The 27,707-nt window shown below is 34.8% G+C and overlaps 3 protein-coding genes across 3 annotated transcripts; 1 reads left to right on the top strand and 2 right to left on the bottom strand.

Annotated features, from left to right (window-relative positions):
* The first annotated feature begins 682 nt into the window (after nucleotides 1–682).
* LOC149410962 (uncharacterized) lies at nucleotides 683–2,160 on the top strand. The gene is made up of 4 exons (XM_089647453.1): nucleotides 683–731; nucleotides 1,019–1,555; nucleotides 1,647–1,743; nucleotides 1,989–2,160. Exons 1-4 carry the CDS (start codon nucleotides 717–719, stop codon nucleotides 2,120–2,122), a joined length of 783 nt encoding a protein of 260 aa, XP_089503579.1. The 5' UTR covers nucleotides 683–716; the 3' UTR covers nucleotides 2,123–2,160.
* Nucleotides 2,161–7,360: 5,200 nt separating this feature from the next.
* Nucleotides 7,361–9,191, bottom strand: LOC149410961 (uncharacterized). Its single transcript, XM_089647605.1, has 4 exons — nucleotides 9,130–9,191; nucleotides 7,932–8,435; nucleotides 7,717–7,840; nucleotides 7,361–7,494 (listed from the first exon to the last, which is right to left on the bottom strand). The coding sequence occupies exons 1-4, from the start codon at nucleotides 9,142–9,144 to the stop codon at nucleotides 7,361–7,363; spliced, it is 777 nt and encodes a 258-aa protein (XP_089503731.1). The 5' UTR covers nucleotides 9,145–9,191.
* An 11,296-nt stretch (nucleotides 9,192–20,487) lies between these two features.
* LOC149410960 (uncharacterized) lies at nucleotides 20,488–27,478 on the bottom strand. The gene is made up of 4 exons (XM_089647604.1): nucleotides 27,464–27,478; nucleotides 26,040–26,384; nucleotides 25,325–25,421; nucleotides 20,488–20,627 (listed from the first exon to the last, which is right to left on the bottom strand). Exons 1-4 carry the CDS (start codon nucleotides 27,476–27,478, stop codon nucleotides 20,488–20,490), a joined length of 597 nt encoding a protein of 198 aa, XP_089503730.1.
* Between the last annotated feature and the right edge of the window lie 229 nt (nucleotides 27,479–27,707).

The raw sequence follows: 27,707 nt of genomic DNA, 5'->3' as shown, positions 1-27,707 counted from the left end.
TGATTGGGTCTAGTGCAGATGAAATGCCGCCTCCCCATGCTATGATACCATATTCAATAATAGATTGGCAGACTGCAAAATAAATCATTTTCAGGTGTTGAAAGCCGAGAAAGTTTCGTATGATTCTAAAAAAGTGCATGGTTTTTCTTATTTTGTTTGCAATTATTTGGGTATGAAGGTTCCATTTGAGATATGGATCAATGGTGAGGCCGAGGTACTTCATCTGAGTAGAGCGCTCAATGTAGGGGCACTGAACACATTCATCGGAATTCAAACACGAGTGTATTCTGATGGAGGCATCATTTTCAGTTAGAATAACGTAAATATATGTATGTTCGCTGTATGAATGTAAATGAAGCAAGGAAAGTATGCAAAGGCAGACATGCGTGTAGTTATATCTTCTACGCCTACCATGCTACGAAATATAGTGTAGGCTTAGTTAATATATACTTTCAGTTAAAGCGAAATCCCCAGAGCACATAAATGCAAAGATATGAAATTTCTTCCAGGCTAAAGAAATAATTATCTGAAGGCAATCACATTTACTTCATTGCTGGGAACATTGCCAATATCAATCAGTAGGTAATTTATACAGTGCTAATTAATAACACGTCCAGCAAAAATCACAATTAGTCATTGGGTATATAAAGCCGAATTAAGTAATACGTTTTATCATTTGAGTGCCAGACCACAGCGAACAATAATATCTTAATACAATGGCGTTTATTAAGGTACAAAAATCAATATATTTTTTAAATAATTCAGCAGAAACGAAAGTACAGTGTGCCGCATAAATTCAATACAAAAACCTAGAAATAATAATTTTTTGCGCATTAAAAAAAATCAAGTCATCTGTCTCTTCTACATACAAATTAATCACAAATGAATATCTTTGACACATTTGAATTTAGTTCCAGAATGATCATATTTTTTGTTCAACATGCACGTATGTATGAAAGTTTCTGATTCTTCATAATTTCTATTAGACAATAATACATAATACTTTATGTCTTTCCAGATGTCAATCTGCCTAGTGGCATTGTCCACCATGTGCAGCGGAAACCCTGCCACCTCTTACAGCAACATAGTCCGAGATGATGGACATGGGGGAGGCTATGGTGGCCATGGGGGATATGGTGGTCAAAGCTACAGAGGACTCGGATATGCTGGACTTAGCCATGGCTATGGAAGTGATCTGAACTATGGACTCCAAAACTACGGCGGTATCAGCCATGGAAGTCTAGGATACGGCGGGCTAAGTCACGGAATTCAAAGCTACAATGGTCTCGGCCATGGAAACCTTGGTTACAGCAGCGGACTTAGTCACGGATATGGCGGGCTTAGTCACGGAAGCCTTGGTTATGGCGGTCTTGGTTACAGCAGCCAAAGCTATGGCGGTTTGAGCCATGGAAACCTCGGATACAGCAGCGGACTGTCTTATGCCGGACAAAGCCATGGATTGGGATACAACACCCTGGGACATGGAGGTCTGGGATACATTGGAGGACTTGGTTACGGAGCAGCTCACCATGGACATCAGAAAGACTATCATCATGTGAGTGATTCAAAGAAATCGACAGACGGTTTTCAATAATTGATTTTACATAAAACTATGCATGATAACCAACTTTTGTTTGTGTTTCTAGGCTCGCCCATCTTACGCGTTTGACTATGGAGTAAAAGATCACAATACAGGAGACATCAAGTCTCAGAAGGAAGTTAGAGATGGTGGTGTTGTCAAAGGTAAATGTATGCTCTTTCCTGGAGATTGTCATTCATAACCCTTCCAGAAATCATTTAATCAAGTCATTCACCAACCTTTAAATATTTAATTATGGCTTCCCATTCAATGATTGATATTAAAAATTAGGTATCCAATTGTTTGAAATTATTTAAGCACAGGAGTACCACAAGGTTTCGGTTTAGGATCTTCCCTAAAATGTGTTCGTTTTAGTAGGAAATACTAATATTTAATGTCATTCTTCCAGGTCAATACTCGCTTGTAGAGCCAGACGGTTCAATCCGTGTGGTAGACTACAAAGCTGATGATGTCCATGGTTTCCAGGCTCAGGTCAAGAAGATTGGCCCCACTGTCCATCGTCAACCCCATTACCACCACTAGGCATTTACAATCTATTGTTTATTCCACTGGCTACTTGATTGACTCTTTATCTTTTTGCTATCGACCGATACCGCATGTAATATTTTTATTAAATATTAAAGTTAAGTAAATTAGTATTGTTTAAGATACTCGCATTTAATCAATAAATAAATAATATTAAAATGAAGGTTATTTGCATTAATATATTGGAGAAATACGGCAGTGGTTCATGAGTTATGGGAATTTAATATGCACCACGGCGGATGTGAATATGTATTAATTTGTTACTGTCCTGCTATTTTGGATTTCAGCAGATCATAAAATAATTTTGAGTCTGTAATAATAATAATAATAATAAAAATATTACCATTCGTTATTTCGGCTACTGGCATTATACCAAGCTCTCTAATTAAAAATTTAGGCGTATTAGATCTATCAAAAAAATTATATATAAAGATGCAAAAGTCGGTCATTTTGAATACATGAGTCGATGAATTATTTTCCCATTTGATCTCTGGTGAGTTGACGTGTTGTTGTTCTTGTATTGTTTTGTATTTATTTTGCTTATATAATGCACTTACATAATGTTGATTGACTAGATGATCATTTGTGGAAAAGTGAGTGGAAGGGTTAAGTTTTTCCTTTGGGGAAGATTTAACGCGGACAACTAAATCGGAAGTTAAAAAAAAAAAAAAAAAATTATATCACATAAAAATCATACAATAAAACATGCGGAAACTTTGACTAGCCAACTAGGAATGGATCCTGTTTTAGGCCAGTCAAATTGACAAGTTTAGTTCATATTATAATTTAGTACTTAATATAAAACAAAACCGGTAAAGTAAATAACAGCCAGATAGTAGTAATAAAAAGACAGATCACCACAGGAGTTGTAAGGTAGAAAAAATGGGAAGGGTAGGTTTATAAGTTTATAATATAGTTGGATGATTAGAAAATAATCGATAGCATTGATAAATAAAGTACAGATTAATACAGAAAAACTATTTATGAAATATATTAATGATCGCGTTTTTGTCCCACCCAGGCGTAGTGTGTTCAATTCCTCAGCTGGCTACGTCCTCCATCAACAACACAAGCAATATTTTACGCTTACTGTGGTGGTAGTAGGAGATTTTCAAATATTGTCAGATAATTCGTAACCATGTTTGTGTTTCTTTAAAAAACAAATACAATTTTTTATTTTGAAGGAAAATTGACAATGTTTATTTTTTATAGTGCCAACTACCACATGCAAAGGTTGTGTACGCCGCGCTGTTCGCGTAGAAGACGCCAGCACGTTTATTGTTACCTTGTGTCTAGGTAGGGTAGTGAGTGACGGCACCCAAAATATGTGGGCTTCCGATTACAGATAACGCCGCTACATAAGGAGCCGAAAACCGACAAGTCTCCCGGCCAAGGGGAATCGCTAAATATCGGGAAAAAATTAAAAATGTTGTTCCTGAATATTAGGGAACATCTCACTCAAAGTGGATTTCTTATTAAAATAGGCAATGATCCTGGGTCAAATATTGTATGAATGCTTTCAACTTCACGAATGATTCCAACATCCCATGAATTTTTTAATAACAAAAACCTTATTAAAACAGAAAATACTTGTTTTTACATCCCATGATTTTTTAATAACACAAAACTTACTAAAACAGAAAATGCTTGTTTTTAATTCCATTGATTTTTTTAAATCATAAACCTTACTAAGACAGAAAATACTTGTTTTTATATCCCATGATTTTTTAATAAAACAAACAGAAAATTAACTAAAAAAATTAAGCTCAGAAAATTAACTAAACTAAAACAGAAAATACTTGTTTTTACATCCCATGATTTTTTAATAACACAAACCTTACTAAAACAGAAAATACTTGTTTTTACATCCCATGATTTTTTAATAAAACAAACCTTACTAAAATACTTCTTTTTACATCCCACGATTGTTTAATAACAAAAACCTTACTAAAACAGAAAATACTTGTTTTTATTTTCCACGATTTTTTTATATCAAAAACCTTACTAAAACAGGAAATATTTTTGGGTCATATCAGAGTCAGAATAACGGAAGAGTGTGTTAGAGACGTTGTATGAATGTAAACAAAGCAAGTGTGTGTCAAGACAAAGTTGTGTGGTGATCCACCCTCTCTGCTCACCCCTGCGATAAATGGCTTGATGAATAGTTTATTATTTTTCTTGCTATCACAGAAGAATCTTGCACTTATGAATGCAACGTCACGGCAGAAAAAACATACATGTTTTTCCTTACTATTTTCACATCAGAACACTGAAATAAATTTAAAGAAGAAAAAAAAATGTTTTTCTTTGAAGAAACCGAAAACTTAAACAGTGTTATGAACTCATGTAATCTTTAAAAAAAAGTAGTTCCCTTTTGAATGTCCTATGTTAAACACCGAATAGTAAAAAGTAGTTCCCTTTTGAATGTCCTATGTTAAACACCGAATAGTAAAAAGTAGTTCCCTTTTGAATGTCCTATGTTAAACACCGAATAGTAAAAAGTAGTTCCCTTTTAAATGTCCTATGTTTAACACCTAATAGTAAACAGTAGTTCCCTTTTAAATGTCCTATGTTAAACACCGAATAGTAAAAAGTAGTTCCCTTTTAAATGTCCTATGTTTAACACCTAATAGTAAACAGTAGTTCCCTTTTAAATGTCCTATGTTAAACACCGAACAGTAAAAAGTAGTTCCCTTTTAAATGTCCTATGTTAAACACGGAATAGTAAAAAGTAGTTCCCTCTTAAATGTCCTATGTTAAACACCGAATAGTAAAAAGTAGTTCCCTTTTAAATGTCCTATGTTAAACACCGAATAGTAAAAAGTAGTTCCCTTTTAAATGTCCTATGTTTAACACCGAATAGTAAAAAGTAGTTCCCTTTTAAATGTTCTATGTTAAACAACGAATAGTAAAAAGTAATTCCCTTTTAAATGTCCTATGTTAAACACCGAATAGTAAAAAGTAGTTCCCTTTTAAATGTCCTATGTTAAACACGGAATAGTAAAAAGTAGTTCCCTTTTAAATGTCCTATGTTAAACACCGAATAGTAAAAAGTAGTTCCCTTTTAAATGTCCTATGTTAAACACCGAATAGTAAAAAGTAGTTTGGTTCATTTGTTGTGCCATGTCTACCTCGAACATTCCCGACTTGAAGTACAAAGATTAATCAGTTTTTAATATCGGAAAATGCTTGGGACTTAGCTCCCGCAAACCCAATTTCTATCTATTTATAACACGTTTCTCGTTAACGCTTCAAGTTTTTGAGTTCTTAAAAAAATAAATGTTATTTTGGAAGATAATATCTATACATTTGTAATCCCCAAACGTTAATTATATGAAATTCCCTTGATAGATAAAAATTGCAAAGCAAGATATTTTTGCTATATTTCAAACGAGTCGTTTTTATTAAATATTTTCACCATTTCCTCCCTGTAAAATTTGTACCTACATATCGCCCTTTCAAACCATCTTTGAGCGCTTACTACGTGGCCTTAAGCAAAAAAACTACATTTAACGTTTAAGAAATATCCTAAAACTTTCAAATATTAAAATGGTTTACTTTGCTCTTGTAAAATCAGTGTTGCAGTATGATGTAATTGCATGGGGCAGCATTTATATCCGATAATGATAACACAAAAAATGATTATTAAAGTTATTCTTTAAAAACCTAGAGATTTTCCAGCATTCGATAAATTTAAGGTTCTACCGTTCTAAGGTTCTTTTAAAATTATTTAAAAGATGTGCTATTTTAAAAGTTTTTAAAGAATCTGAACTGTCCTCAACGAGAAGCTTAAGACCTACGCACATCTGGGAATATATATGTACCTAGATGCAACACGACAGCTGCACAACACCATTATCAATACTTAGGCCCTAAGCTATTCAACGATTTACCAGATATAATAAAAAGTGAAAAAACTATTTAAAATTTAAAAAAAACAACTGACATTGCTTTTTTTGCAGAAAACCTACACAATGATCGATGATTTTTACATGTACACTGTTGCAATTTATGTATGTATTGTTATTTTTTTTTACTTTTGTCCTTTTAATACTTATATACTGTATTTTTGTTGTAATAACGATGCTTACTATTTATGACCACCTTAACTATTTATAAATATTGTGTATTTAGTTAGTAAATAGACTAGCTCCCCAGTTAGACCCCAGATTTCTCTACTTACTGGGTAATTGAAATGTTCAATGATTATCATGTATAACAAAAGTTATCGTATATTTACTTTATTTATACAAATAAAAAATTTAAAACAGAAGAGCTTTTAGAAAAGAGGAACGATTTTTGTTCATATTTTCATGAATCTACGTGGTCGTTACACCAAGCACAGCTAACGCCATTTCAAGTCTACATTTCAATTCTGAAATATGGTCGTTCTCCACCAGAGCGATGCTGATATATCTACCACTATGGAACTTCCGCAAATAAACCATATTATCTGATTAACGATCAGCGTTTGTGTTTGTTTCTTCGTTAACATTAACAGTGAGTAGCTATACGAGTATTTGAGACTCTTCGTCTCAGAAGGTAACAATACATCACCAATTTCTTGGTATTGTCGGAATCTATTATTTTTTACAGAATTGCCTTTGAATTTATACCATTCACTTAATTACAAATTCACATATTCAGAAAGATCACATTTTTCTTTTTTAAAAATATTTATATACAACCGCACAAGAGTCCCAACTGCTCCCAATCAGCTGGAACCAGTGAGACAATGGCATCCCAAATTGGGGTATGTTGTGAGGCTGAGGTTCGAAGGGAGGTGAAGAAGATGGGGAAGCGGAAGGTCGGGAAGTAACTGGCTATTCAGATCTGGTCACCAAACATGGCCAAAGCCATTTCAGGAAAATTATCAATTCTGAATGATGGTCTTACACCAGGGCGATACTGAGAGTATCTTCCACTCTATAATATAATATACTATATATTATTTTGTGAAATAACACATATTAATCAAATAAAATTTACTTGTGCATACCGGGAACCCGCGACCTCCAGCTTGCTAGTCGAAAGTCATACCCATCGACTACAGAGGCCGCCCTTCATACACAAAACAAAGTAATATTTTGCCATAATTTATTAATTTATTATATACATTATTAATTAAAATATTTTAAAATGTTATTATACAAATTTTTAAAATATAACATGCGGGTCGATAGAAAGTCGAGAAACAGGCTCAGTCAAATTGATGTAGCAATAGTTTATGAACATCTAGTGGTGGTAATGGGGTTGACGGTGAACAGTGGGGCCAATCTTCTTGACATGAGCCTGGAAACCATGGACATCATCAGCTTTGTAGTCTACCACGCGGATTGAACCGTCTGGCTCCACAAGAGAGTATTGGCCTGAAAGAATGACATACAATGTTAGTTAGATAGATTATTAAAAAAACAATAACATTTACGATAGGTCCTGAATCAAAGCCTCGTGGTACTCCTGTGCTTAAATAATTTGAAACGATTAGATTCCTAGTTTTTATTATCAATTATGAATGAGAAGCTGTGATGAAATACTTAAATGTTGGTGAATGTGTTAATTAATTGATTGCTGGAAAAGTTATGGAAAACTATCTTTAGGATAGATTATATATTTACCTTTGACAACACCACCATCTCTAACTTCCTTCTGAGACTTGATGTCTCCTGTATTGTGGTCCTTTACTCCATAGTCGAATGCGTAAGATGGGCGAGCCTAGAAACACAAACAAAAGTTAGGTATCATAAATAGTTTTATGTGAAATGAATTATTGAAAACCGTCTTTCGATTTCTTTGAACCACTCACATGATGATAATCTTCTTGATGTCCATGGTGAGCTGCTCCATAACCAAGTCCTCCACTGTATCCCAGATCTCCATGTCCCAGAGTGTTGTATCCCAATCCATGGCTTTGTCCGGCATAAGACAGTCCGCTGCTGTATCCGAGGTTTCCATGGCTCAAACCGCCATAGCTTTGGCTGTTGTAACCAAGACCGCCATAACCAAAGTTTCCGTGACTGGGCCCGCCATATCCGTGACCAAGACCGCTGCTATAACCAAGGTTTCCATGGCTGAGACCATTGTAGCTTTGAATTCCGTGACTAAGCCCACCGTATCCTAAACCTCCATGGCTGAGACCGCCGTAGTTCAGATCACTTCCATAGCCGTGGCTAAGTCCATCATATCCCAGTCCTCCGTAGCTTTGGCCACCATAGCCTGCCCCATGTCCATCATTTCGGACTATGTTGCTGTAAGATGTGGCAGGGTTTCCGCTGCACATGGCAGACAATGCCACCAGGCACACTGACATCTGGAAAGGCATAAAACAGATGAATTAATTGAATTGTTAATTAATTAAAAACAACATGGACAAATCAGGACTTTCATACAATTTTTCTAAATATTTTACTCGACAAAGGAACAATATCAAAGGTTATTTTGCATTAGCTCCACACGGGAAGCCCCAAGGAAAATAATTTCCCTCAGAACCTATGTCAACTTTGGGGGTGCTGCGTGCAGGGTCTTTTTAAAAAAGGAAAGAGAGAAAGTTCTGGGAAGGAAAGGGGTGGCGTGTAGAAATCTGAGGGTCAGTGTGTCCAGGAGTGAAAGACGTGTGAATCCATCCCTCCCACTACGGTTCAAGGCGATGTTCTGAGAGAGTCCTGGTGGAGAGGTCAAAAGGTCTCTCTTCACCAGTCTCTCCCAATCCAGCCCACCACGCAGTTGGTGGAACCCGGGCGCCCCTGCTAAGTCGCCAAACGTAGCGATCCACTTGGGGTAATCTATGGCAGATATAGGTGTTGGTTATCCAATTAATGGTTCCCGGGGCGGCGGTACCCATACCCGCCTCCCAAGTTGAACATCATATTGAAGACACATTCAAATACGTTGGGTTTGATGTGAAGGAGAAAATAAATTATAAATTAGCACCATACAGAATTTCCTTTGCAATAAGAGACGGAAATTAAAAAATATATAAAATTATTATTGTTACAAAAGTGAACCTTGATAAACGCCATATTGCTACACTATTATTTTAACTGTTCACTGTTGGCTGGTACTCAACAACTGTATCTGACAAAATATATGGCTTAATTTGGCCTTATATACTCACCAACTTATTGCAAATTCGGTTGTATATTTATTATTAATTAACACTGAATAAATTAATCACTATGATAACATTAATCATTCCGTTTCTCGGACCTTCAAATTCTCCCCTGTTAGCTAAGGTGCACCATTCGTTGTTGACGTTCTAAACTATAGGGTAACCGTCTTCTTCCTAATAGATAATGCGGGGGGATAAGAACGGGTTAGTAGAAAACGTTACTCATAATAATACGACTCTATTAGAAGTAGACAGATCTTTAAACTGCCCGACCCCCAGGAACAGGAACGTATTACGATCGTAGTATGCGTACTTTGTTAACAATGGTTGATTTGACGAATATCGTCGCGCAATGAAAATGTAAAAAAGCAGTAATATCCATTTTCACCACTATCAGAGGAATATATATTTTTTTTTTTTTGAACAAAGTTATGGTAAACTTGCAAACATTATTTATTTATTTATTTAGACGCCGTAAAAGGCTTTTAAATCAAAATGTCGATTTACCAAACCAAATACGGAACGCTTAATCGAATTGGCCGGATTTCGAAGAAATTCAAAACAGACCGGGTCAATGACATTACAAATGTCATCTGAAGAAACGTGAAGTTAGCAACAAAACGCGAAATGGGAAAATTACCATATTTTTGAGGTTTGGAACAAAGTAGTACCAGTCTAAAATAATCTCTAATGAATATTATAATGAAGCATGAACGATATGCTTAATTAAACATGGGCATTTAAGAAAACTGCTGGCTTTTTTCCTGGAACCCATAATCTGGCCTGAAAACTTAGCCTTCAACGAGTAGTCATTTCGGAGACCACGACCCCAAAACAAGACAGTTGTCCAAAAAAAAGTGACTCATCAAAATGACAATTAACCATCTTTAAAAAGTTATATAAAGTCATGGAAAGTTATGAAACAAAAACTTTATTAAATGGGTTAAGTAGGTTAGGTTAAGTTAGGTTAGGTTTACAGGTTTGTTTTTTTCATCTTTTCTAATGACTTTATATCACTTTTTAAAGGTGTGTTGAATTGTCAATGTGTTGAGTTATCATGGAACCGAAAATTTCTCACTAAAATATATGAAAAAAAGTGAGTAAACTTGATAGATGCTTTACAAACACGTAATTGTTTTCACTTAAAACTTAACGTAACAAGCTAATTTGGGAAGCGGTATGTGTATCATTCATTAAATAACCAACAGCTCTACCATAGATCACCCAAGTTGTTTGGTGATGATTGTCCAAGTCTAGGGTCGGATTTGAAGAGATAAGTTGTGGGAGATCTTTTTATCTCTTTCTAACGTGCGTCACTCCTGGACACACTGACCCTCAGATTCTTCGTTCCTCTCCTTCCTTTCCTTAAAAAAAACCTCCACACAGAATCCCCAAATATGACATAGGCCACGAGAGAAATTATTTTCCTCATTATGTCATCTTTGGATGGATTTGTCATCGATTTATTCCTTGCCCTTCCCACTTATTTATATTTTCTACTAATAATGAACCAAGTGAATAGATAATTAATAAGGCATTATTTGTTGTGTATTACAGACTGTGTGTCCATTTACAATACACATGTAACATTAACTACATATTGATGATACGAAACAATGAAAGAAAAAATGCCTCTTGAATTCTTAAAGGCTACTATTAAACATATCGATAGTCTTGGAGGCGTTGTTTTACAGCGCCATACCTCGTGTCATGCTATGCCGAGCCAGTACGTCCGTTCTGCCACGTGGGATACATAGCAGATCATGGTGCCGTCCCTGGCTGTAGTTGTTCGGTACGAACAACTTATAGCATTCCAGAAGGTATGGGCTATCTATTAAATTATTAAGAATTTTGTACGCCGTTACTGCAAGGGCCCCACTCCTCCTCGAGTGGAGACTTTGGTAGCGCGTTTCGGCAAGCAAATCTTCGTGATGCCTGAATCGCGGGTACTCTCCGTGCATTCTCAGATACATGTATCTCAAAACCTTTTTTTGAATCTGTTCTAATTTTTCAATGTATTTTTGTTGGTATGGGACCTATACAGCAGAGGCGTATTCAATTTTAGACCTTATAATGCAGTTGTACAAAGTCATCATTGCCTCTTTATGCGCAATGATGAAAGAGCATGAGTTATTCAAATTTTCCATTGAAGTAGCCGGCCAGTCAGGTAAATATAATGCGCCAATCAGCCCGTAACGTAATAATGTGTATTATAAAACACGCAAGTGCAAAATAAGTATTTCATGGGCATTGTGACTTTTTATTTCAACTATTGTTCTTGATATTCCTTTAAAGTAGTGTTTGGTAGATTTATCAATGATACTTGCGAAAATTGTAAAGCCTTTTTGTAGGTTTTATCAAACTTACCACACATCACCATAACATCCAGACTGGCGGCATTCTTACCAAACATCACCCTAACATCCAGACTGGCGGCATTCTTACCAAACATCACCCTAATATCCAGACTGGCGGCATTCTTACCAAACATCACCCTAACATCCAGACTGGCGGCATTCTTACCAAACATCACCCTAACATCCAGACTGTCGGCATTTTTACCTATGCTAACCGGTTTTAGATGAAACTTTTTTTCATTTTGCAGCTCTTCATATGCGATAGAATTGAACTGGTAAGTGAATACGTTTATTTGAGAATGACTGTTGATTGCGTCAGGCCTCTGACATGTTTTGACAGAAGTCGGGAGTATTTCCAAAAATGGAATGTTTTTGTAAGTATCCGAAAATTAAAAACTGCTTTTCAAAAGTGATAAAATACACTTATACATACAAATTTTTTTATTATAAATAAAAAAATATTATTTTCACCATATTAAATTTAAGAAGGCGAATATAAAAAACAATTTAAAATGGCTCACCTCATATTTTTGGAACTAAAACTACTGGTGACGAAAAATTTTATTAAAACATACCTTTTTTTTACAAGTGTAATACAAACATTATTGTCATCTCAATTTTTTGTCGTTACATATAAAAATAATGAATATTTTTTTAATGCAATCGGAACCTTTAGTTTCATAAAGGTGCACATTTTCATTCTTCTGCGGTTAACTTCTAGATTTTAATATAAAGCGTGGTGTTTTTTCTTTCTAACACCGTTTAGATTATATTTTTAACCATAACAGTAAGGGAGATACAACGATTTCTATGAAACCCCCAGATGCGATCAAATTAGCCTCAAGGTTTATATGAGACATTTAAATAAACAAAAATTGTAAAAGACTGAGAGCGATAGTTAGTAGTCTGTATAAAGTGAATTATTTCGTTCCTGTGAATATTTTAAACAGTATTTACATCTCACTTGCAGAATCAACTTTATGATATGGAATACGCATTTGAGCAAATTATAGTATGACCAATTTAAATTATTTATAATCAGTATAAGATTGTGCTTAAATTACTAGTTCAAAAAAATCTTTCACATAGACGAAATATTTCATTGTTGGATCGAAACTTAAATATCTTGCCTGTGCAGGCCTTACTATGGGACAAAATATTGATTCACCATATATCTGACTCTGAGTATAAGAGGAACGTAGAACATGAGCACAACACTAGGTTCACAAAGAATGAAGGCATGCTTCTTCTAACACAACAATAAATACGGACAGCGAACCCTAGAGTATAGCGTGCCCAAAATGTTCAACATGTCCAAGAAATATATAAATTTTCAAATTCCAAAATACAGGGTTTTCCAATAAGAGGTGATATTTTGAATAGCCCGCTATTTCAGTAGATGTTACTTTTGAAGCTGTCATTTTTTGATATTTAACAAGTAAAAACTACGCCATTAATAAAAATGGAACGATACACGCTTCAACAACACATTGAAATAATTTACCAGCCTCAGAACAGACTTTGTCTAGTGAGGAGGGTAAGGAGAAAAATCATGTATGTACATAACTAATAATAAATAAACGCCCGGGTTGCCGGCACTGAAATTGAAAAATTAAAATTCACTGGAGTGAATCAAATGCAAATCATCTTGAGTGATGAGGCCCATTTCCACCTCGGTGGCTTCGTCAACAAGCAAAATTGTCGCATCTGGGACTCGGAAAACCCAAGAGTTTTTGTCAAAAAGCCTCTCTATTTTCAACGTGTTACTGTTTGGTGCGGTTTATGGTCCGGCGGAGTCATTGGACCTTACTTTTTTGAAAATGATTGCTGGAGCAAGAGTTACGGTGAATGGATTGCGCTATTGAGAGATGATTAATGATATTTTATGGCTGAAATTGGATGGTATTGATCTGGACAGCGTTTACTTTTAACAAGACGGCGCCATATGCCACAAAAGCAACGAAACCATCAAACTTTTACGATTGAATATCAAAATAACACCTCTTATTGGAAAACCCTGTAGATTCAGATATATGCTGAAAACATGGTTTATGAGTAGAGATACTTTATACTAGTCATCACTATCAATCAATAATTTGTTATTTATTTGCATGTAGATTTAGTGTTATTTTAGATTGTGCATGTTATTGATACCTACCCTGATGTATGGGAGAGAGGCGTGGGACTGACAGAGGAAGGATGAAAGTAGACTGAATGCTGTACAAATGATCACTGACGCGTATGTGCGGTTAAACCATGTAAACCATGAAACAATGATCGTGTGAGAAATGTGGAGATCCACAAAGAATGCATGACATCAAGAAAGGCAGATTAAGATAGGGACCCTTAGATGGTTTGTGCATGTAGAGTGAGTGAACGAAGAAAGGAGTGTAAGGAGAATATAGAGGTGATTTTGCACAAAAACGGCGCTATACGCTATCTATGCGCTATACGCATAATAGATGATCATCATCATCATCAATCATCATCCAATTATTATTATTATTATTATGACGCAAATTTGAATGGTAGCAGAAGTCGGGGACGCCCGAGGAAGACATGGCACGATCAAGTGAATCAGATAATTGAGTCGCGTCATGTCAAGTGTCAGAATAACAGAAGAGTATGTATGGGACGATGTATGAGACGGTGTATGAATGTGAATGAGGCAAGGAGTGTGTGTCAAGACCGAGTTGTTTGGCAGTCCGTCCTCTCTGCCTACCCCTGCGTTAGTTTTTCAATAATAGTAATAATCTGTACCTTAATAATGAATTAATTAATTAATTATGGTTAAATATATATTTACGATATCATCATCTACTAATTAAAACAGCATCGTAATTTGTTTGCTAAATGTGTTTTTATTTATTAAATACGATTATTATTATAGTACATTTTTACACTTTATACAAAAAATATCACATGCGGTCGATAACAAGTCGAGGAAGAATCAGTCAAATTGCTAGAGCAATATATTGTGAATGCCTAGTGGTGGTAATGGGGTTGACGATGGACAGTGGGGCCAATCTTTTTGACATGAGCCTGGAAACCATGGACATCATCAGCTTTGTAGTCTACCACGCGGATTGAACCGTCTGGCTCCACAAGAGAGTATTGGCCTGAAAGAATGACATACAATGTTAGTTAGATAGATTATTAAAAAAAACAATAACCTTTACGATATGTCCTGAATCAAAGCCTTGTGGTACTCCTGAGCTTAATAATTTGAAACAACTGGATTCCTAGTTTTTATTATCAATTATGAATGAGAAGCTGTAATGAAATACTTAAATGTTGGTGGATGTGTTAATTAATTGATTGCTGGAAGAGTTATGAAAAACTATCTTTAGATTAAAGTATATATTTACCTTTGACAACACCACCATCTCTAACTTCCTTCTGAGACTTGATGTCTCCTGTATTGTGGTCCTTTACTCCATAGTCAAATGCGTAAGATGAGCGAGCCTAGAAACACAAACAAAAGTTGGGTATCATAAATAGTTTTATGTAAAATCAATTATTGAAAACCGTCTGTAGATTTCTTTCAACCACTCACATGATAATAGTCTTCCTGATGTCCATGGTGAGCTGATCCGTAACCAATTCCTCCACTGTATCCCAGACCTCCATGTCCCAGGGTATTGTATCCCACTCCATGGCTTTGTTCAGCATAAGACAGTCCGCTGCTGTATCCGAGGTTTCCATGGTTCAGACCGCCATAGCTTTGGCTACTGTAGCCAAGACCACCATAACCAAGGTTTCCGTGACTGAGCCCGCCATATCCGTGAGCAAGACCGCTGCTATAACCAAGACTTCCATGGTTGAGACCACCATAGCTTTGAATTCCATTACTAAACCCCCCATAGTTGGGACCTCCGTAGTTTTGGAGTCCGTAGCTCTGACCATAACCGTGGCTTAAAGCAGAGCTATAACCGAGGTTACCGTGAGAAAGACCACCATACCCTAAACCTCCGTAGCTTTTTCCACCGTATCCACCACCATATCCACCGTAGCTTGATCCGTGTCCTAGAACTCCTGTGGAAACCTTCAAATGTCCATCTCCTTGAACCACGTTACTGTAAGAGGTGGCAGGGTTTCCGCTGCACATAGCAGTCAATGCTATCAGACACACTGACATCTGGAAAATAACAATATTATATTATAGATTTTTCTAGATCAATAAACACAACTTGATGGTCATTTTTCATCTTTTCCACAGTCCGGAATTAGGTATGATGGGTAATTAATCATTAAAAATAATCTTGAATTAGTTATGATAGGTAATCAATTATTGAAAAGAATTTAGAATCAGGTATGACATGTGGATGAAAAAATATTTCAATAAAGAGAAGATGTTTTTTTAAACTCCTCAAGGAAGCCTTGAAAGCTTTATTCTTTAAAAACAGTGGATGCTGTATGGGTTTTTTTAATGAGATGACGGATTGAACCTAGATCTTGAAGAGACCAATGTTGTCGAGGAATTCAACACAGAAATCAGAAGTTAAATTATTGTAATTTGCACCTTAATAAACGCCATGTTGTTGAGATATTATGGTCAACTACTGTCTGATACTCTACTGATACAATATATTACACAATCTGGCTTTATATACGCACCAAATAATTGTTAATTTGATGCATTAAATGTTATTAACGAGCTCTGTATAAAATTATTTACTGATTCTATATTCCACGGTAGGTACCAGGAGTAATAATTGGTATTGAATTGTGTTATTTGATTCTGTAACATTTGTGGGGCGAAGTGTTAAACCGTTAATATGAATATTTTAAAATTTAACATTTCCTTTGGGCGGGATTCCTTGGAAAAGGCAGTGGTTCCCAAACTTTTTTAAATATTGTATTTAATATTATATTTAACTAACTGATGTGTACCCGGCGTTACTTGGGGATGTTAACCTCTGGATAACCGTTCGTGCACCAGTGCCATGATTTTTTTCCCGCCGACACACCGTTCATGCGCTGCTGGCATTGAAATTTCGCCCTAGCTGAAATGTTTTGATATGCGATTTAAACCTGTATGCCATGAGAAAGTGCATAAAATTTTTATACAAAATTGCTTACACTTGAAACACTTTAGAGTTAAATTTTGATTTCTCTCAAAAAGGGTCTGGTGTTCCAAAGGTAAAAAGTAGAAATTCCATTATTGTATTATAATAAGTTTTTTTTCACTTGTTTGTGTCATGTCTTCCTCGGTGCGTTCGACTTTTCAATCATTTAATTCCAAGTCATACATTGTCCTCAAACCTTTTCTTCGTTCATCAAATACCTACGCCTCATTTTACAACAAATAATTATTTGATTCTTGTCTTTTCTACCATTAACTTCGTGTAATATTATAAAATCCACATGTTTACTGTTAAAAAACTACATTAATTCGACTATAAATCTACACTTTATCTCATTCCAGTGCAGTTTTCCTCGGTCTTCACTATTTGTTACTTTAGAAAATCTATGTTATGTCACTTTTAATTCTACTACCACTCAAATCACTCTCTAAACACTGCTGGCACTAATTAGAACAAACTTTGAAATTTTCTGTGAAATCGGTCAAATAGTTTTTGACTCTATAGGGGACAAACAAAGAAACATTATTATTTTTTATATATACGACCCATAATAATTTGTTTAAAGTACCTACATAGAAAATGCAGAAGGCCTAATATATGTAGTTATGTTCGGTATTCTTTTTATTAATAAATAACTACGAAATTTGGCTGATGCGGTTTTTAATAATACATCCGAAACCAATAAATAAACGTAGAAAATACAACAAAATGATTTACGAAAGGAAGGTTCGAGAATGTTCCGAAGCGCGTCACGTAGGTAAAATAATCCGATCTCGATGTCGCGGTTGCTGGTACTGTACTGACCATTTCGTTCACGTTGTAGCTTATTTAGGTGGAAAGTAAAACATTCCAGTTGCTACAGAAACAAATATTAAAAAAATAAAAGAAAATCCAAAAAGCTTGTTTGGAAACATTCATATAAGATAATGTTGGCAACTCTCAAACGAAAATTTGCAACAGAAAAATGCAAAAATACATCTAGGAGTTGAACACAGAACCTCAGCCTTGCTAAATAGACTATGTCCCCTTTCTGTATCATACTTCGACCAAGAACTACCAACATCATCTTCATTTTCATGACACTTATTTTATATATTTAGCTCAGCGGTAGAGCATAGTCCCGGCAAGGCTTCCTACACGGAGAAAAATTAGTAATTTCCTAATAAACTATTAATACTTTCATAATATATCGGAAAGCGTGTTCATGCAGCTGCGTTTATCCTCTAATTATATAGTGACGAAAACATTAGAGTTTTTATGATCACGTGTTCCGACATAACCACAACACAACCGTGTTTTACTGATAATTATTAGAAAATCTGTCAACGCATTCTTTAAACGGATGCAATCCAGTTTTTAACAGGAATACGAATAATTTGAAGAGAATTTTAATACTTTTTTTATAATACTTAGTTGATAAATTAATTTGTCGCGTCATTTTAAAACATCTTCAATAGTTGCTAAATTACTTTGTAGCGTCATATTAATACTTCTCCAATAGTTGCTAAATTACTTTGTGACGTCATTTTAATACTTCTTCAATAGTTGCTAAATTACTTTGGGGTGTCATTTTAATATTTCTTCAATAGTTGCTAAATTACTTTGTAGCGTCATTTGAATACTTCTTCAACAGTTGCTAAATTACTTTGTGGCGTCATTTTAATACTTCTACAATAGTTGCTAATTTACTTTGTGGCGTCATTTTAATACTTCTACAACATAGTTCGCGTCACCCATTGGAACAGAGTCTCGATCGTTTGTTAAGTAATTTAAATAGCAGAAGGAGGGTAATAGATAGAGATCGATTCCCTCTCTTATTAAAAAGTTTTCTATCATTTAAATATCTGTCTTCTTACCTTCAAAATCTACAAAATGATCCAATCCTTCCTATTTACAGTACCCCGTTTAATGCTATTAATTTTATCCCAAACGTAATAATTTCTGACTTCCGGACGAACATTTTATCATCAGCTAATAACTTTCAAAATGTTGAAGAACATTTTAAAAACTTTATATTTTCAAAGTTTCCTGGATTTTCCCTCATATACACAGATGGTTCCAAATCCGACCACAAAGAATGTGGCGCATCGGTATATATTCCTGAATTCAATGTTAATCTGTCTTATAAATTGCCTAAAGAAATTTCCATATTTACTGCAGAATGCTTCGCAATTGAACAAGCTTTAATTCAAATCCAACTCCTCAATATTCGTCGAGCCTTAGTGTGTACTGACTCTCTAAGTGCAGTATTAAAAATTTCCTCTAATATCGTTCGATGTCCAGAAGACTATGTTATTTGTAATATTAAAAAAATCCTCGATTCTTTAAACGAATCTATGTTTGAGACAATACTGGTTTGGGTGCCTGGCCATCTAGGAATTGAGGGTAACGAGAAAGCTGATTCTCTCGCTAAACTTGGAACTGTATCTGGTTCTATTCCTTTAGATTTTAAAATTCCTGTCTCTGACGTCTTCTCTATTCTTAAATCCAACATGTCTCGTTCCTGGGAAGAAAATTGGACAGTCACGAAAACTCAAACTGGATCTTTCTATGCTGGAATACAAAATCATATTCCAAGTAAACCCTGGTTCCACGGCAAAAAAAAGTCCAAAAGATTTATTTCCTGTATCTCGAGAATGAGAATTGGCCACTGCTCTATTGCAACTCATTTGTTTAAAATTCGGGTGCTCGAAAGTTCATTATGCCAGTGTGGTGTGGAGGATGAGACTCTTGACCATGTCTTCTTCAATTGTAAAAACCATTCTTCTTTCAAAGGCATGTATCGATTGCTTATTAAAATCACCCACCAGTCTCCCCTTAGTATTCCATATTTGCTGTCTCTCAACAACTCTCGCGTATATTCTATTCTTTATAAGTTTATAGATTTGAATGACTTTAATATATGATATGTCCAGTCCCCTTATAGATAATTCACATCAGTTTAACCATATATCTTAACCCAATCGGCACAAAGCACTCTCTTTAGGGTGAATTGCCTAATACAAAAAAAAAAAAAACTAAAAAAATCCTACAATTTATAATATCCCGTGATTTCTCACGTGCCTTTTTTTATAGTGAATACCTCACAAGAGTCCTAACTGCTCCCGTCTGGAGCCAGTGAGACTATGGCATCCCCAATTGGGGGATGTTGTGAGGCTGAAGGTAAGTGGGGAAGGGAAAGAGGAAGGTGGGGAAGTACCTGGCTATTCAGATCTAGTCACTAAACACGGCTAAAGCCATTTGGAGCAACGTTTCAATTCTGAATGGTGGTCTTACACCAGGGCGATACTGGTAGTATCTTCCACTCTGGAACGTGCCGCAAATATACTATATATTATTTTAATTAATTAATTGTGAAATAACACAAATTAATCAAATAAAATTTATTTGCGCACGCCGGGTTCGAACCCGCGACCTTCGGAATGGCAGTCCAATGCGTTACCACTGGACTATGCCGGCCGTCCAAACATGACGTCCAAACATCCATTAAAATGACGCCACAAAGTAATTCAGCAACTATAGAAGAAGTATTAAAATAACGTCACAAAGTAATTAAGAAACTATTGAAGAAGTATTAATAATCTTTTCAAATTATTCGTATTCCTGTTTAAAACCGGCCGTGCCTGCGCTAGTATGTAAATATTTATTAAATCAGGGAAAGGAATAATACAATTTGTTAATATGCAATTAATATATATTATATTTTACTTTATTTCAAATTTTATAATTATTATTATCAGTCAGTCATTATAATATCACAATATGGTCGGCTATTCATTGGGCTGTGGAAATAATAGCTTCAATAGATGTTCAATGAAGGTGGTGATAAATGGGCACATGGTGGACTGTGGGTCCAATCTTCTTGACCTGCGCCTGGAAGCCATGGAGGTCGTCAGCTTTGTAGTCCACGATGCGCACTGAACCATCTGGTTCCACCAGCGAGTATTGACCTGTAAACACAGCTCATTAGAAATTGCAAACAATAGTGTAACTATATTTGATCCATGTGGAACACCGGTGATTAATTTGATTATTAGAGTTCTGAGATTATTTGACTGAAAACAGATAACTCATTAGCAATGAAGGTAAAAGAGAAAAGCACTAAGAATCTAAATCGGATCGTTGTGGAACGCAAAGACATTACTGATAATAATTCCATATTCCATATTTTCACTTATCAACAGTTACAAATAATAGTGAACCCACATCTAATCATTGTGGAGTACCAGAGATTAATTAGATTCACGAGGATTTGGGGAGTATTGGCTTCGAAACAGATAACCAGATAATTTGGCAAAAAGGTAATAAACGTATCAAAAAACTTCTTGTGAAACACCAAGTTCACGAAAAGAAGAATACTTTTTGTCGCTAGGACTAAACGTTATAAATAATAGTAAGAAACCAGGTAGAGTATAATTCGCCTATTTGGTCCCCATTGTATAAAACGCATTCTGACAATATTGAAAGGGTACAGCACAAATTTCTAAGATTTATTAACTTTAAACTGAATATTCCAATTCAAAATATTAAATATGTGCTTTTGATGAAACAACTTAACTTAATAACGCTATCAGATAGGCGGATCATCTCTGACCTTGTACTTTTAAATAAAATTATTAATAATTCCATTGACAACCCTGAAATTCTCGCCAAAATAAAATTTTACGTACCGACTAGAAATACGAAGCAAAGTGCTACATTTTTCTGTGACAATTTTAAAACCAACTATGAACCTCATACACCTATAAATAGACTACATCATTTTGGCAATAAATTTGGGAAAATATAGACATGTTTAAAGATTCCGTATTAGTTATAAAACGAAATCTTTTTAGTCATTTTACTGAGATGTATGAATGACTGATATTTACATACAGAGACATGGAATGACTCCGTAGTGAATACACTTTTGTTTTTATATTTATATGTTCCTTAATACCAGAGATGAGAATCTTCCATTTTGCATTTTAAATACTTTTCTCAATGCATTTTACATTTTAAATGCTTTTTTGCAACATTCTTCCTACTATCTCCACTCATCTTTTTTTCATAAGCCCCAAATATCAGTCGGTCCTCAACCTCGCTATGAGAGATAATTTACATTTGTCAAGTTGCTCCCTGGTAGGAGCCCTGGAAATTGAGTGATACCATTACAAAAAATACTGATTCAAATACTGAACATGGGGCCATGACGCTGTAATATTAAATGTTAGATAGCAGTTTCTATGTTTTTACGTTGGCAACATTAGTCCCGCGCAAATTTTTTGAGGTTTCATAATCCGTAGTCGTTGTGTTTTTGGATTTACCATCATGTAATATGTTTGTTCTACATTGATGTCCATTATTAAATGACAAAATTGTTTAAAAATTCTATAATTATTTTGATTGTTTAACCTGACAAACCATTTTGCATTTTCAATGCATTTTTTAAATAGGTATTTTGCATTTTGCATTTGAAATGCTTTTCTAAAAAACATTTTGCATTTTCAAATGGAAAAGTTTTGACCCATTTCCATTTTGCATTTCAAATGGTTTCGGGTACCCATTTTGCACATCTCTGCTTAATACATATTTAGTTTTCCGTACTCCACACTATTAATTTGAATTTACCTTAATTTAATCAAAAATCATAATTTATTGTAAACTATGTAACACAACTGTATTACTTGTTAACTACTTTTGTAAAAGTCCATTAGGCCGTAAATAAATAAATAAATGATACTAACCTAAATAAAATCCATTAGGAATACCAGAAATAAGTTTGGTAATTACAACAACATTTGGTAATTGGTAACAACACAACTTTGTTTGCAATGATTGATTGGAAAGCACGGTTTTATAAGTACCATTTTGATTTTGGTAACTAAATATGGAATAAAATAGCAGTTCAAACTTTAAAAAGTCTAACTACTAAAACTAAAATGACATCATAATATTTATATCGAAAATGGAATCACTAGTTATTTTATTTTCAATTATACGTTATTTTGTGGTTAAAAGAAGTAGTTAACTGATTATGATACAGCAATAGCAAAATTACTTTATAGTAAGCGAACTTGGGGCCCTTGTGGAACACCATGTGTCATAATGAAGATTTAAAGTGTTGTGGTCGCTTTGCGTCGGCAATATAAAACACTACTGTTTCAATTTAAATCTCAAGCCGAATTCATGTTTTGAACACTATTATAATTTTTGGAAACATTGCTTTATCCATTGAGATCAATTGAATGAATTTCTCGATTCATCGGGCCATGTGATAAGTCAAAATAACATAAAAGTATGTATGAGTGCAATGTATATTAAGGTGGAGCGGTCTAGTATGGAGAATTTTTTTTTTCGTAATATAGAATTCGACATACGCGGGATTGGTGCTCCGTTATGTACTTATCTTAAATAAAAAATATAAAAAAATATTTATTTTTAATTACGACATCGCCACCACTTTGAATTTTTGATAAAAACACTGAAAACACCAATAATGTTCTCCCGATTCTTAGAAATGCTTATAATTATGTAAAACAAAATTGTGTGTTTTTTTATTACCTATGATATAATTACATTTTTGTTTTATAATATAATTATTAAGTAGGACTGTAGGAACAGTTAAACTATTCCCACACAGCAACGAATCCTTCTACCCCAAACGCGTATCAAACAGAGTGAAGTGTATCGCGTATCATCTTGGCGAAGTTTCCGATCCGCTAGACATTATCTAGTAGATCGGGGTACTGACGCTCTTCCTTCTTGTAGTTTAAACTTTAGACTCTAAAAAAAGGTGCTTCGTCTTCAATTCCTCAAGAAATAATGCAAAGTGAAGCACAACCAAATAATTCTCACCATGAGGTGAAAGACTTCCCTGTTGTGGCCAGAACACTAGACAGATATTGTATTTCAGATCGAGCAGGAGCTGCAATTGTTTTCGCTGTATTACAAGATGTTGGCTTAATTGAATGAATGACGGAAGGACAAAACTTTAAGCATGGAGGACAACCGGTGAAAAATAATAACTGAAGAACACGTTAGTTTAGTAAAAGAACCAGGTAGCGAGTACATGGGACAAATTTCATTAAAAACCGGAAAATCTCAAGCAATAAGTAGTGGAATTATTTCATTACTGTCTTCGAAAGATGTTGCTTTGGAAAAAATGTTGCAATTGGATGCGACGGAACTGCAGTTAATACGGGGTACAAAGGAGGTGTTATTCGGCGCCTTGAATCACATCTCAAACGGCCTTTACAGTGGATTGTCTGTCAATTACAAGCAAACGAACTCATTTTGCGACATCTCTTTGAGAACATCGACGGAACCACGACTGGACCGCAAAGTTTCACTAGAATTATTGGTAAATCTTTAAATAAGTGTTAACAACTTCCTGTCGTGAAATTTAAAATCATTCAATGTTCATTACAAAGTATGACAAATACACAGGATTTAAGTACAGATCAGCTGTATCTACTGAAAATGTGTAAAACTATTGACTCCGGATTCTGCAATGAAAATTTATCAAAAACAAATCCCGGTAAAATTGTACAATCCAGGTGGCTCACTACAGCGAATCGAATTCTTCGGCTTTACATTTCTACCCTAAAACCATAAAAAATATGGTAACTTTAACGACATTTGTACAGTTTACGCACATATGTGGTTCAAAATTAAGACCAAACCATTATGTCATTCCGGTGCAAGGCATTTACACGAAACAATAGTGCTTTCACTGTATTTGCCCAGTGATTTAAAAGATATTATTGATCCAGTAATCCAGCGTAATGGTTTTTTGGGCATCACGAAAATATAATGTTAGACATGTTAAACGACAACCGAAAATACGAAAGAAAGTTGGCGTTGAGAAGAATATTGAAAGAATATTGAAAAATAAATGAAAATGCAATCAGACTTTATTCGTACCTTCAAAGTGCCTGTTTTTGATTTTTCAGCAGATGATTATATTGATGTTATAAAGTGGGAAAATATAACCGAGCCACCAGTAACCAAATTTTTAAGTGACGAGACAATTTTACAAGCCATTACCGATCACACGATAATTGAGAATGTCATACTACCAATGATAAAGAATTTTCTTTGCCACACTCAAGCTACAGAGAGATGTGTGAAAATTGTAACAGAAGCCTCAGCCGTTGTTTGTGGACCCTTGAGGCGAGATGGATTAATAAAAACAAGGTTAGAGTCACGACACCTTATGCCTATTTTTAACACCAAAATGCAGTACCGTTCATAGTAACTTTTGTAAATTTCAAGTTTTTCAATGCGGTAAATAATATATGTACATTTTTTATTTCCACTATTTGTTCCATTTTAACAATCTACGAATGTATTATCTGTAAAATACAAATTTTATATGTGTTTTATTTCGCGTACATGAGCTATAAATACTTAGGTAAAATCGTGAAAATGATAAAATATAAAGCTTTGGCGATGTCCAGGTATTGTGAATATATTTTTTTTATTATTTTTGTTGTAATTTTTAATTTATGGAGCATCTTTCCCAACTATGTCAATTTCGAAATTCTCAAAAAAAAGATTTCACTCCACCTTAATGTATATATGTTAATGGTACGAGGAGTGTGCAATCATCGAAAGTTTGGTTATGTATGTTATTTGTTATATTATTTTTTAGGTTGATTTTTACCTTTGACTACATCTCCATCCCTGACTTCAGACTGTGTTTTCACATCTCCTGTGTGGTGGTCCTTCACTTCGTAGTCGTAGGCGTATGCTGGATAGGCCTGCAGAAAGCAAACAATGTTACAATCAACGTCACAATAAAACCTGAAAGGATTAAAATTAAAACAAAAACAAAAAATAATAATAATAGGAAATAATCGAGTGGAGGCAATTATCACAACCAGTCCTATGGGCAGAAACTGACTTTCTCCATGAAAAACACTACGAAAAGTTAAAACATTATTTTTTTATATATTTTTGAGGAGTTTTTTGTATTGCAGTTGAGAAAACTTTCCTCATTTAGAACATTCAATCTCTTTGAACCTTAAAACACAATGAATGTTCGTAAAGACAATATATTGGTAAATCTTGGTATGAAACCGACACTGCGTGAACCATTTTTTTCTGCCCTTTCTTTAGCAAAGAGCGCAAAATATTGTAGGTTAAGCCCTGTTGTTAGATATTTCATCGATAAATTTATATGACACTACTAAACGAGGGGACGAAGACTATTATTATAAATATTTAGTAAATCTCGGCCACGGAAAGGGTTATTGCATGATACCAAGTTCTGCACTGTAACAGTTCACATTCTGATCGGTAACACGCTTCGCTGGTTGTACCATTATCAAGAGATGAGCTCTTGTGAGGTGTCACATTAAAAAAATATAAATTCTTACATAATGGTCCTTATGGTGTCCGTGTTTTTCCCAGAGACCTTCGCCTCCAAGTCCGCCATATCCCAAACTGTTGCCTCCAAGTTTTCCATAAGCCAAACCAAGTCCACTATGGCTCAGCCCTCCATATTCAAGTCCGCCATATTCAAGTCCACCGTATCCCAGACCGCCATATTTAAGGCCTAGTTCTCCAACACCCAGACCAAGGCCTCTTCCTAGGCCAGCTCCTCCGTAGCCGAGACCTCCTAGACCAAGTCCCAAGGATCCATGACCCCTGACTATATTACTGTGGGAGATGGCCGCGTGCCCTCTGCACAAGGCGACCAGAGCAGCCACGCATACTGACAACTGGAAAAACAAGCAAAGTAATTTAAAAAATATATAATATGTGACTTTGAAGGAAGGTGAAGAAGAAAATGTGACTTTTCAAATGGGTTCCCGAGAGACAAGCTGAGGAATATGTGAACTGACTGTGTAAAAGAGAATTAAAGCCATAAGGAAAGGCTAGAGGACTGAACCAAAATGACTAAGAACCTAAGCAAGTCACTAAGAATATAGAGGAAGTTAAATCTCAACCGGTAAATAAATATATTAAAACTTATCAAATTTAAAATACCATCTTGTTGACTTATAAATGCAATAAGGAACAGGAAATGTCGAAATATGCGTAAGCAAGTACGCATGAAATATTAAAGAATTCAGTCCCTGGAAAAACCCGAAAACCGCAAAACAGATAATATAACAAAATACATACATAATGCCAATAGAATTATGATTAAAATAGCTACTGATGAGACTAAAGTTGTTGATTAAGGCGAAGCACTACGAAGTAATACTAATCATGTGTTTTTGGCTTGAAAATTTGATTGCTTAGAAATATTTAGATGTTTATTAAATACTGTGACTAAAACACATCTTGGTAATTGAAATAATCAAGCACAAGTCTTTTCATAAAACCATGAAAAAATAAGTATCAGACCTATAAAAATTGCTTTAAAGTTCATAATATCCTACTTACGAATCCATTTTCGATTATGGTTTTATTGTATAATGTGGCAAAATTAATTTCTCTAGAAAATGATAGTAAAAAAAATTGAATATAACATACTTTTTGATGATGTTTTTTTCTTTCATAAATCAAAACAGGCGGATGGTGTCAAGTGAGAATTTAAACCTTATTGCCATTTACATAAGGAGTGTTATTGTTTTCATGCTTGCAAGATGTGCATGCATCAGAGTTTCTTGCAATAAATGCTCATATTATTGGGTAATATTTTTCTTGAGAATTACTATAATTTTTTCGATATCTGATGGTGTGTTTTGAAAAATTATTAAAGCTATATTCTAATCCAAATTTCAAGAACCAAATTTGTTGTATCTTCTATAAATATTTTCAAAGTTTAAAAAATTGAGCAAACTTAACTTACCTTGATTGAGATCATTTTGTTGAATTGTAAACACTATCGACTGATTACAACTGATGCATTTCCAATAAATCCACATCTTTATATAACCAAATTGCACCAGCACAGTTTCGTGTCGAGTTTTTGGAGTTTCGTTTCGCTTGAATGGACAATGTTGCGTTATTTACAGGCATTTCAGTTACCTACTTCAACACCTTAATGCATCACGCACTTACCCGTAACATCCGTCGACAAAATGAAGGTTGAT

Source organism: Hesperophylax consimilis, chromosome 26 (assembly GCF_061612785.1).
Source record: "Hesperophylax consimilis isolate HC1 chromosome 26, BYU_Hcon_1.0, whole genome shotgun sequence".
NCBI classification, from domain to species: Eukaryota; Metazoa; Arthropoda; class Insecta; order Trichoptera; family Limnephilidae; genus Hesperophylax; species Hesperophylax consimilis.
Note: the sequence above shows the minus strand (reverse complement) of the source record. Positions and strands in the feature narration are given on the sequence as shown.